Source organism: Misgurnus anguillicaudatus, chromosome 16, assembly GCF_027580225.2.
Source record: "Misgurnus anguillicaudatus chromosome 16, ASM2758022v2, whole genome shotgun sequence".
In the NCBI taxonomy this organism is placed as follows: Eukaryota; Metazoa; Chordata; class Actinopteri; order Cypriniformes; family Cobitidae; genus Misgurnus; species Misgurnus anguillicaudatus.
Genome location: NC_073352.2, coordinates 5,346,358 through 5,356,000, shown reverse-complemented (window position 1 = coordinate 5,356,000; position 9,643 = coordinate 5,346,358). Strand labels below are relative to the sequence as shown.

Genomic DNA, 9,643 nt, shown 5'->3' with positions numbered 1-9,643 from the left:
TGTGTGGGAACAGTTTGATTCAGAAACTAAGATGTCAGGTCAGATTTGGACATTTTTGTGATGAAATATGCAATTTCGGAATGCAGAACTTGTCAGTCATAAAAAACACCTGCAAGGCCTGAAAGAGATCAAGCCTCAGCCAAGAAAAAGTAACTAAAAAGTAACGTAAGCATTACTTTCCATGAAAAGTAACTCAATTAGTTACTTTTTTTGAAAGTAACTTAATATTGTAATGCATTACTTTTAAAATAACTTTCCCCAACACTGTTAATAACAACTATTAAGAGAATAGGCTGGAAGAGTGTGTATATTTGTTCTGTGGACCGAATAAAGTCAATAAAGTATAGGCTTATATATATATATATATGTGTGTATATGTATATGTAGATTGGTCATTCTTTTACTGTTTGCAATGTTAAAAAAACACACTTTTTTATTCTTGAAGTTTCTTTTTACTGTATAAGGATTAGAATAGATCCACTGTATTTGACTGGACCTTGCACTTGAAAACGTGAACAACAGCAAGCATTAATAATTTCATGTTTGCGTCTTTATGTGCTTAAACAGACAAAATGTTAAAGTACTACAAACAATTGGTGATCCCTTAAAACCTAATAAACATCACCTGTTTACCTGTTTTTATAAATGGTCACCCCATAGTTACAGACAATACTGACACAAGTTTGTGACTCCTCCGGTTAATGGCGGGGTGCATGATCTCTGAAAGCCAATTTGAAATCACCTAAACAAACACTCCCCAGTAGAATCTGGACCTTCTTTTAATAGACCCGCCCCACATGTACGCAACTCAGGCAATGATGTCAGTTAGTAGACACGCCCCTTACTGCTGATTGGCTTCAAGTGTCTTTTGGTACGACTCCCTTTTACAAAGCGTTTCTCAAAAATCGTGCACCCCCCCTTTAATATGGGATTGTCACCTGTTGGGGAAACAATGTCACTGAATCATTGTGTGATTAATTTTTAAGATAATCTTAAGAACATCTAAGTGTACTTCTCTGTGCTATTTTGAGACGGCATGAATATAAACTAAAATGTGCTAAAAATGTATTTAAAAAATGTATTTAGGTTATAATAAATTACTTATAGTAAATGTGCTTTTACTGCAAGTGAAACAAAGATAGTATGTTAAAAGCACATTTTAGTTCATATTAATGGTGTCTCAAAAAAGCACAGATAAGTACACTTAGATGTTATCCTAAGAAGTACTAAACATTTTTTTTTTTTGAATATCAAGTACAAACTTAGTGCATGTAAATATGGTACTTTAAGTACATTAGAGTTTACTACTTTTCACCTGGCTGTACGTTGAGCACCGGTGGGGCCGTTCGGAGCCAGATTTCATTTTAATACATTTGTATTTTTTAAATATATAAAATTATTTATTTGTTTTTTTGATGTATTTGTCTTTTATCAGGCTTACTAAGTGTTATAAAATGATAGCAAAAACTTGAGAGAATTCGGTAGGGCCGAGGGGCCACTACTGCAAATACCTGAGTGGTCCCTCCCCTAACAGATGTAATCTCACTCCTAACTTTTGGTAAAACTTGAGAGCTTAAAATACTGAGAGAACATGTAAAGTATACACAAAAAATATTAAACATGTGTAAAGAGTGATGTTTATGCATGAGACAATACCTGTATACCACAGACGAATCTCCAGAGATGCAAATTATAAATAGATAACGTGGTTTGTTTCAAGTAGTTATTATTTTATTGGGGTGTTGTGGACAATGGCGGGAAGCCAAAAAGGTACTCAAGGTCCTCTGTGCTTGAGTGCACGAGCGCCCCCTGCAGGAGACCCGTCAGTATACTGGAGGAGTTTCCTATCCCATCATGCAGTGCTGTTTGAGCGGCACGCCGGCGCTTCAACGTGTTCTCCAAAAGGACATGCAGCACTTGGATTAGACAGAGAAGCATAAACTTTGTGTGGATTTGAAACATTTAATGAATTTATTTTACTCTCGTGTTTCTTTTGAAAGCGGAAGCGCGTCTGTTTGAATAAGATGTCTCTCGTTTGCGCAAGTGAGTGAGTTTGTTTCTATTAGCATGAGCCATTAGCACTGTCTAGCGTTAGCCATTGTTGTGTAACATTTACAGAACCTTAACGTTGAGCAAACACTTTCGTGATGCTCTTTGTAAACAAGACCTTTACTACATTGTGTTATATAGTGGTAAACTAAAAGCAATATGACGTTAATTAGTACAAAACGTACTGCACGCGCACTTCTCTGACCCGAATAAGTTACACATGTAAAATACTGTGGTATGCGTTAGTATTTAGATTAGTAAACTTCCTAGATACTGTTGTGTTTTTGAACATTAAACTTTAGTAAAGTTCCCAGATACTGTTGTGTTTTTGAACAGTACCATAGTAAATAATAAAGTGTACTACAGTTTTTACCACAATAGTTAGAACTACAGAATATTGTAATATAAATCATTAAAGTGTAATATTTACTGTAATGTACTCCAATACTACAATTCACTACTTTTATACTAAAGTATACTGCAGTGCTTTTTCATATAGGAGTTAAATATTAAGTAAAATAAGATAAAGAATCATGGGCATAACAGTTGTGTTATAAAAGTGTTTATTTTGTTATTATTGAGTCTTTTTAATGTTTTCTATTTGTTCTGATTATAACTTTTTTTTAATCCAAAGTGACTTGCAGCGCATTCAATCCTATACATTGTACATCTGTGCTTCCTTGAAATCAAAGCCATGATCTTTGTGTTGCTAACACAGTCCTCTATCAATGAACACTTTTTTAACCCATCACGGTCTCTCTCTCATCAGTCTCAAATGAGGTACCTGAGCACCCCTGCGTCTCTCCTGTGTCCAATCAAGTGTTTGAGAGACGTTTGATCGAGAAGTACATCGCTGAGAATGGAGCCGATCCCATCAATGGACAGCCACTGTCTGAAGAACAGCTCATCGACATCAAAGGTAAAGCATACAGATAGTACAATGAGACTTTCATATATCTGAAAACACAGCTAAAGTCCTTTTATCTACATAAAATCATGATACATAATGTAAAGAACATTGTGTGAAAATTTAACTTTGATATCTTCAATATTGACGTAGTTAGATCATGCCAAAAATTGAAAGCAAACTTTGATGCTCCTCAATCTAATAGTCATATATGTAATAAATGCATTCAATTGCTATAATAACACCCGTTTTAAATGCAAATCTTTATTTTTAGTGTCTCACCCCATTCGACCAAAGGCTCCATCTGCCACAAGTATCCCTGCTATCCTGAAATCTCTGCAGGATGAATGGGTTAGTTAACTATCATTACTTGTTTACTTGGCTGTTTTTCTCCACAGCTCTGAGTGTTACGGTAGCGCATTGTTTCCACATACATAATATTTTTTTCACAGAGTAATGGCGTTGTTTTGAGATATTTTGTTAAAACGAATTTTTTTCATAGTAACGAGATATGTCATTAAAACAAATGTGTTTATCTCAATATAACGTGATGTGTCTTTAAAATTACTTCTTTTCTCATAGTAATGAGATATTATGTCATTAAAACAATGTTTTTCTAGATATAACGAGATATACCTTTGACACCTGTTTTCATAGTAACAAGATGTTATGTAATTAAAATGATATGTTTATCTCGATATTACAAGATATTTTGCCATTAAAATGACATCTTTTCTCATAATAATGAGATATTATGCAATATTTTGCTCATTAAATTTTTGTATTTTTAGAATTTTTTTGCCAATGTCATTTCAAACCATTATGTTCAATTCATATATAAAAAGTTGCAGAAGCAATTTAATAAATGTCCTGGAGGTCGAATTACAGTCTGACTGACAACAAATCCAGCCTAAATACATTTCAGATGTTGCAGTTGATATTAGGGATGCATAACGATTAATCATGATTAATCTATAGCAGTTTTAGTTTACATATATGTAGGTGAACTGTGTATAATAACTTTGTATAGATATGCATGTATATATTTAAAAAATGTTACATGTGTATATACATTTGTATATTTATGTATAATTTAAAATTATATATATGCACACATTCATGTATAATTTTAAGAAGAAAAAATATATATATAATAATTCTGCTATAGATTAATCGCGATTAATCGTTACACATCCCTAATATAAACTGCAACATCTGAACTGTATTTAGGCTGGATTTATTGTCAGTCAAACTGTAATTATATATATCTGTTATGAGCGATGAGCTATATAATTATTATACACAGTTCACACATATATAATGTAAACAAAAATGTTTATGCTGCTATAGATTTATCACGATTAATCGTTATGCATCGCTAGTTTATATCCATGTATAGCTTCCCATAACGGTCAAGTTCATCCACAAAGAATAATGCCATCTCCAATGGCTACGTTTGATTCTTCAGACAATCTTGGTTGCTAAAGATGCCAACGTAGAGTCTGCAGCATCCTGCCAACGTGGCCTAATCATAATAAAATGTCTGTGTGATTTAAACTGCGAACAGAGTAAAAATAAATCTGGTTATTTTGGGAAAATACGTCATTTCAAAAAGAAAAATTTTGTTTTAACGCCATTATATCTTGTTATTATGAGAAAAGACGTTTATATTTTAACGTTACATTGAGATAAACATATAGTTGTAATGACATAAAATCTCGTTATTATAAAAATATGTCGTTTTACAACATAATATCTCATTATGACAACATAAGTGAGTAAAAAAAGTGTATTTGACAGCAATGCCCCACCATAAAGTGTTGCAGATTGAATTTGTTATATTGTTATATCTTTTTCTCTTTTCCAGGACGCTGTAATGCTTCACAGTTTTACTCTGAGACAGCAGCTGCAGACCACACGACAGGAGTTGTCTCACGCCCTATACCAGCACGATGCGGCATGCAGAGTCATCGCACGTCTTACAAAAGAGGTCACGGCGGCCAGAGAGGGTAAGAGCCGTAAATCTGTATTAAAACACCGCTCGGCATCAGACTTGTGACATTTGTATCATTACTCGTGTGTTTTAAATTTCACTCGCAGCCTTGGCTACGCTCAAACCTCAGGCTGGACTTGTTGCTCCACAGGCCGCTGCCGCCTCCCAACCCGCTGCTGTGGTAAGTAACCGCCTGACATTGTTGTTTGTGTCATGATTCATACGTGGGGTCACTTTAAACAATTGTTTTGAATACTCAGGGTGCTGGCGGTGAGGCCATGGAGATCAGTGAACAGGTTGGAATGACTCCAGAGATCATACAGAAGGTACATACAGTTGCACTTGAATACAAAACAGCTATTTGTAATATTTGGATGAAGTATAATCAAACTGATCTTCTGTCTTATAGCTTCAAGACAAGGCCACCGTCCTGACCACAGAGAGAAAGAAGGTAAAGATTTGAACTTTAATGCTTGTCTCCTATGCTTTATATACGCTTATTTTATTGGATATTTTAATTAATAATGCTAACTTGACCAGAACGTTTTTTAACCTTTTTGTGTATTTCAGAGAGGAAAGACTGTGCCGGAGGAGCTGGTCAGAGCGGAGGATCTCAGCAAGTACCGCCAAGTGGCATCTCATGCTGTACGTGTCTGCTTATGTATTTAAGTTCAATGTGATGAATACATTATTGTGAGGATGAAGAAATTATCTTTCCACTTTTCTGCGTAGGGTCTTCACAGTGCCAGTATCCCAGGAATCCTCTCTCTGGATCTCTGCCCAACAGATACCAACAAAGTCCTCACCGGTATATACAAACACACATATATGTGCTCACATACGCTCTTCCACAGAAAGATTTCTGATGCTTACTTTCCTCTTTTCAGGTGGAGCGGATAAGAACGTGGTGGTGTTTGATCGTCGAGAGGAACAGATTGTTGCCACCCTCAAAGGACACACCAAGAAAGTGTCATCTGTCATCTACCATCCCTCTGAGGTAAACATCCTGTCTGTCACACTTCATACAAGCCATCATTTTCAGTCACTCAGGGTTTCTCACATCTCTTGTGTCGTCTCTGAGTCGGTGGTGTTCTCGGCATCTCCAGACAGCACCATCCGCGTGTGGTCCGTTACCGGGGGCAACTGCGTGCAGGTGATAAGGGCTCACGAGGCGGGTGTTACCGGCCTCTCTCTCCACGCTACCGGAGATTACCTACTGAGCTCATCTGAGGACCAGGTAATGCACACACATACACACAAACTAACTAACCAGCATCACACGAGGTAAAGGAGTTGTTGCGTATTACGTTTATGATGAATTAAGCTATGCATTGCACTGTTTTGATTTTTTAGTACTGGGCCTTCTCTGATGTTCAGACTGGACGTGTTTTGACTAAAGTCACTGATGAGACTGCTGCGTGTGGTATGTATTACTCTATACCAGCACTGATCCTATATCAGCTGCTACAAGGATGGTTTGCAAAACTGACACATTTTCCTAACCTGTACTCATCTCCTGTCCTTTCAGCACTGACCTGTGCTCAGTTCCACCCTGACGGTTTGATTTTCGGCACTGGCACAGCAGATTCTCAGATTAAGATCTGGGATCTGAAGGAGAGGACCAATGTAGCCAACTTCCCTGGCCATTCTGGTCCTGTGACAGCCATCGCTTTCTCAGAGAATGGATACTATCTGGCCACCGGTGAGTGATATGAGCCTCACACAGATTCATTGTGGGTTTTTTTTGTGTCTTGTCTTATTTCTGTTGTCTTTCCTTGGTCTCTAGGTGCTCAGGACAGTTCACTGAAACTCTGGGATTTGCGGAAGCTCAAGAACTTTAAGACAATCACATTGGACAACAATTATGAGGTCTGCTGTCTTGTTGCATGTCTTGGATATGTCATTGTTTTGTATTTTGATCTGTTAAAAGACTAACATGTTTGTCTTCTGCAGGTGAAATCTCTGGTCTTTGATCAGAGTGGAACATATCTTGCTGTTGGTGGCTCAGATATCAGAGTTTATATCTGTAAACAATGGACTGAGGTCCTCAACTTTGCTGGTAAGTGTGATGGTTTGTCTTTGTGTGCATGTTAACATGAAATGTTAGAAGTTTGCTTTAACGCATGGTACTCTTTAGGGATGTGCATCGATGCATCGCTTTCCCATTATAAAAGCCTGTTTGAAATCGATTCTGAATCGCAAGGCTCCGATTCAGTGTTTCATGCACAGCTTGTGCGTGTACTACGGCTCTGTGATCAGTAGGAAGTCCTTATCAATCTAAAATCCCTATGAGTTTGACTCGTTTATAACGTGCATTTAAAAAGCAACACTCGCCAAACACAATCATTCAAAATATTCTTTATTATCATGAAAATACCTGAAACAATCTGAAGAACAGCGATATAAATATTACTGTAGACATTTCCTGGAATAGTGTTTGTAATGATACTTCTTCTGTGGCACAAATGGAGTTCCTGCATGAAAGCGCCCCCTGGCTTTTGAATGGGGCGGCATTTCACCGTAATTCATTCATTGAGAAAACACACATTTGCCCGATTAATTGTCACAACCCTAGTACTCATCTAGTTAGTCAAGATTGACCAATAAGTGGTATTTGATTTAAAAAAAGTCATGGTGAACTTATGCGTAAATGTATATCTTTTTAGACATATTTTTGAATACTTATTCAGCTGTGAAAATCATAATCTTTTATGATCCAGTTAATCCCAATTTAGGGATGCATAACGATTAATCGCGATTAATCTATAGCAGAATAAAAGTTTTTGTTTACATCATATATATGTGTGTGTGAATTGTGTATAATAACTTTGTGTATATAAATGCACACACATACATGTATATATTTAAGAAATGTTTACGTGTGTGTGTGTGTGTACATTTGAATATTTATGTATAATTTATATTATATATATAAATACTTAACTTTTTTCTTAATTATACATCCATGTGTGCATATTTATATATGCGTAATAAGGGTGTCACGATTTCGATTTTAAATCTAAATCGGTCGGAATTAGGTCACAACCACGAACTTCGAATAAAAAAATGGGATCGTCAATGTTGATTTCTATTTTAAACACGAGGGATGTATTGCTACAACTCCTTGAAATGCATATCATAAACAGGATTACTACGTAGTGATCTGACTTCGGACAGAGCGCAGCTCTATGCACGTGCGCGAGAGAGGCAGCGGGTTATATTTTAAACAAAAGGGATAGTTTGCCTCAGCTCGCATGAAACGCAAAAAACTGAACAAATACGTAAGGATTAGTACTTTGTTTAGACTTCGGACAGATGCGAAAGCGCGTGCACGTGAGACAGAGAGAAGCGCAGCTGCTTATGATGTGGTGGATTTATTTCAGATGCTAGGCATGCATTAAGTGCAGGTGCGTGCTAGAAGGAATCCTCTCTCTACTTCACTTTCTCTCGCGTAAAGGGAAACCCTCATGCAAGGAAAAGCATGCAATATGCATGTTAATGTGAAACTATAATAATAATAATATATTATAATAATAAATTATAATGGCATAGCATTTCTTTTGTCTTTCAAAAGAAAAATGTAAAAATCGAGATTCGAATCAAATCGTGACCTTAGAATCGTAAATGTAACCGAATTGAAGATTTGGAGAATCGTGACACCCATTATACATAATTATTATACACAGTTTACACATGTATATGATGCAGGCAGAAACTTTTGTTCTGCTATAGATTATTGTGATTAATCGTTATGCATCCCCGTTCCAAATGCATAAAATCAACTTTTTCCCACAACTTCCTGATTTCCATATAGGCTGCTGTATTATATGATTATTGATGGATATGAAAAGCTAATTATAACTTTTTATATCTATTATTTACTCTTTCTCTTCCTCTCTCCTGTAGATCAATCTGGTTTGGTTACTGGTGTGGCTTTCGGTGAACATGCCCAATTCCTGGCATCCACCGGCATGGACAGAAGTCTGAAATTCTACAGTCTGTAGTGGAGAAATGGGAACGATGTTAACATTAACTTGCAGTTTTAATGAAAATTCATCCCCTTAAAGGGATAGTTCACCCAAAAATAAAAATTCTGTAATTTACGTACTCTCTTGTTATTCTTTTGTTCTGATAAACACGAAGGAAGATATTTTGAGAAATGTTTGTAACCAAACTGTAGTAGGAATAAAGAAAACTATGGAAGTAAATGGGGGTCCTGAACGGTTTGGTTACGAACATTTCTCAAAATATCTTCGTGTTCATAAGAAAAAATGTATACAGGTTTGTAATGTAATGAGAGTGAGTGAGTAAATTTTCATTTTTGGGTGAACTATCCCTTTAAGTAATAAAACCTGTCAGTGATAAATTGTGTATGTACATGGATATACATTCACTGTCATATACGTAGTAATGACCAAGAATTTCTCAGTCACCTCAGAGTTTGTTGGCAGTAATTGTTGATAACCGCTTCAATGCTTTTTGAAGATGAACGTTGATTTAAGCATTTCTTTTCTTTGCTTTCTGTCTCTTTTGCTTTGGATTTAGCCTGGTAACTTTCTTAGCATTTTTTGTATACTGTTTGTGGATGGCAAAAAAGAAAATGTGAAATAGTCTTCAATAAAGTTTAAATTTGCTTTTTATCTACCGTTTGTATTTGTGTTTATGCATTTATTTCCAAAAGTTGAATGCACTAC

General features: G+C 36.1%; 1 protein-coding gene across 1 annotated transcript; it reads left to right on the top strand.

Moving 5' to 3' along the window:
• The first annotated feature begins 1,822 nt into the window (after nt 1–1,822).
• Nucleotides 1,823–9,589, top strand: prpf19 (pre-mRNA processing factor 19). The gene is made up of 16 exons (XM_055177785.2): nt 1,823–2,043; nt 2,819–2,968; nt 3,231–3,307; nt 4,824–4,965; nt 5,057–5,130; nt 5,210–5,275; nt 5,359–5,400; nt 5,520–5,594; nt 5,682–5,757; nt 5,837–5,946; nt 6,031–6,186; nt 6,303–6,372; nt 6,478–6,651; nt 6,736–6,818; nt 6,903–7,008; nt 8,856–9,589. The coding sequence occupies exons 1-16, from the start codon at nt 2,025–2,027 to the stop codon at nt 8,951–8,953; spliced, it is 1,518 nt and encodes a 505-aa protein (XP_055033760.1). The 5' UTR covers nt 1,823–2,024; the 3' UTR covers nt 8,954–9,589.
• Nucleotides 9,590–9,643: the final 54 nt, after the last annotated feature.

Excerpts from the sequence above, each read along its gene's own strand:
- prpf19 (XM_055177785.2), top strand. Across the intron at positions 2,969-3,230 it reads ACAGCTCATCGACATCAAAG|TGTCTCACCCCATTCGACCA; the intron begins GTAAAGCATACA and ends CTTTATTTTTAG. Across the intron at positions 6,187-6,302 it reads TGAGCTCATCTGAGGACCAG|TACTGGGCCTTCTCTGATGT; the intron begins GTAATGCACACA and ends TTGATTTTTTAG.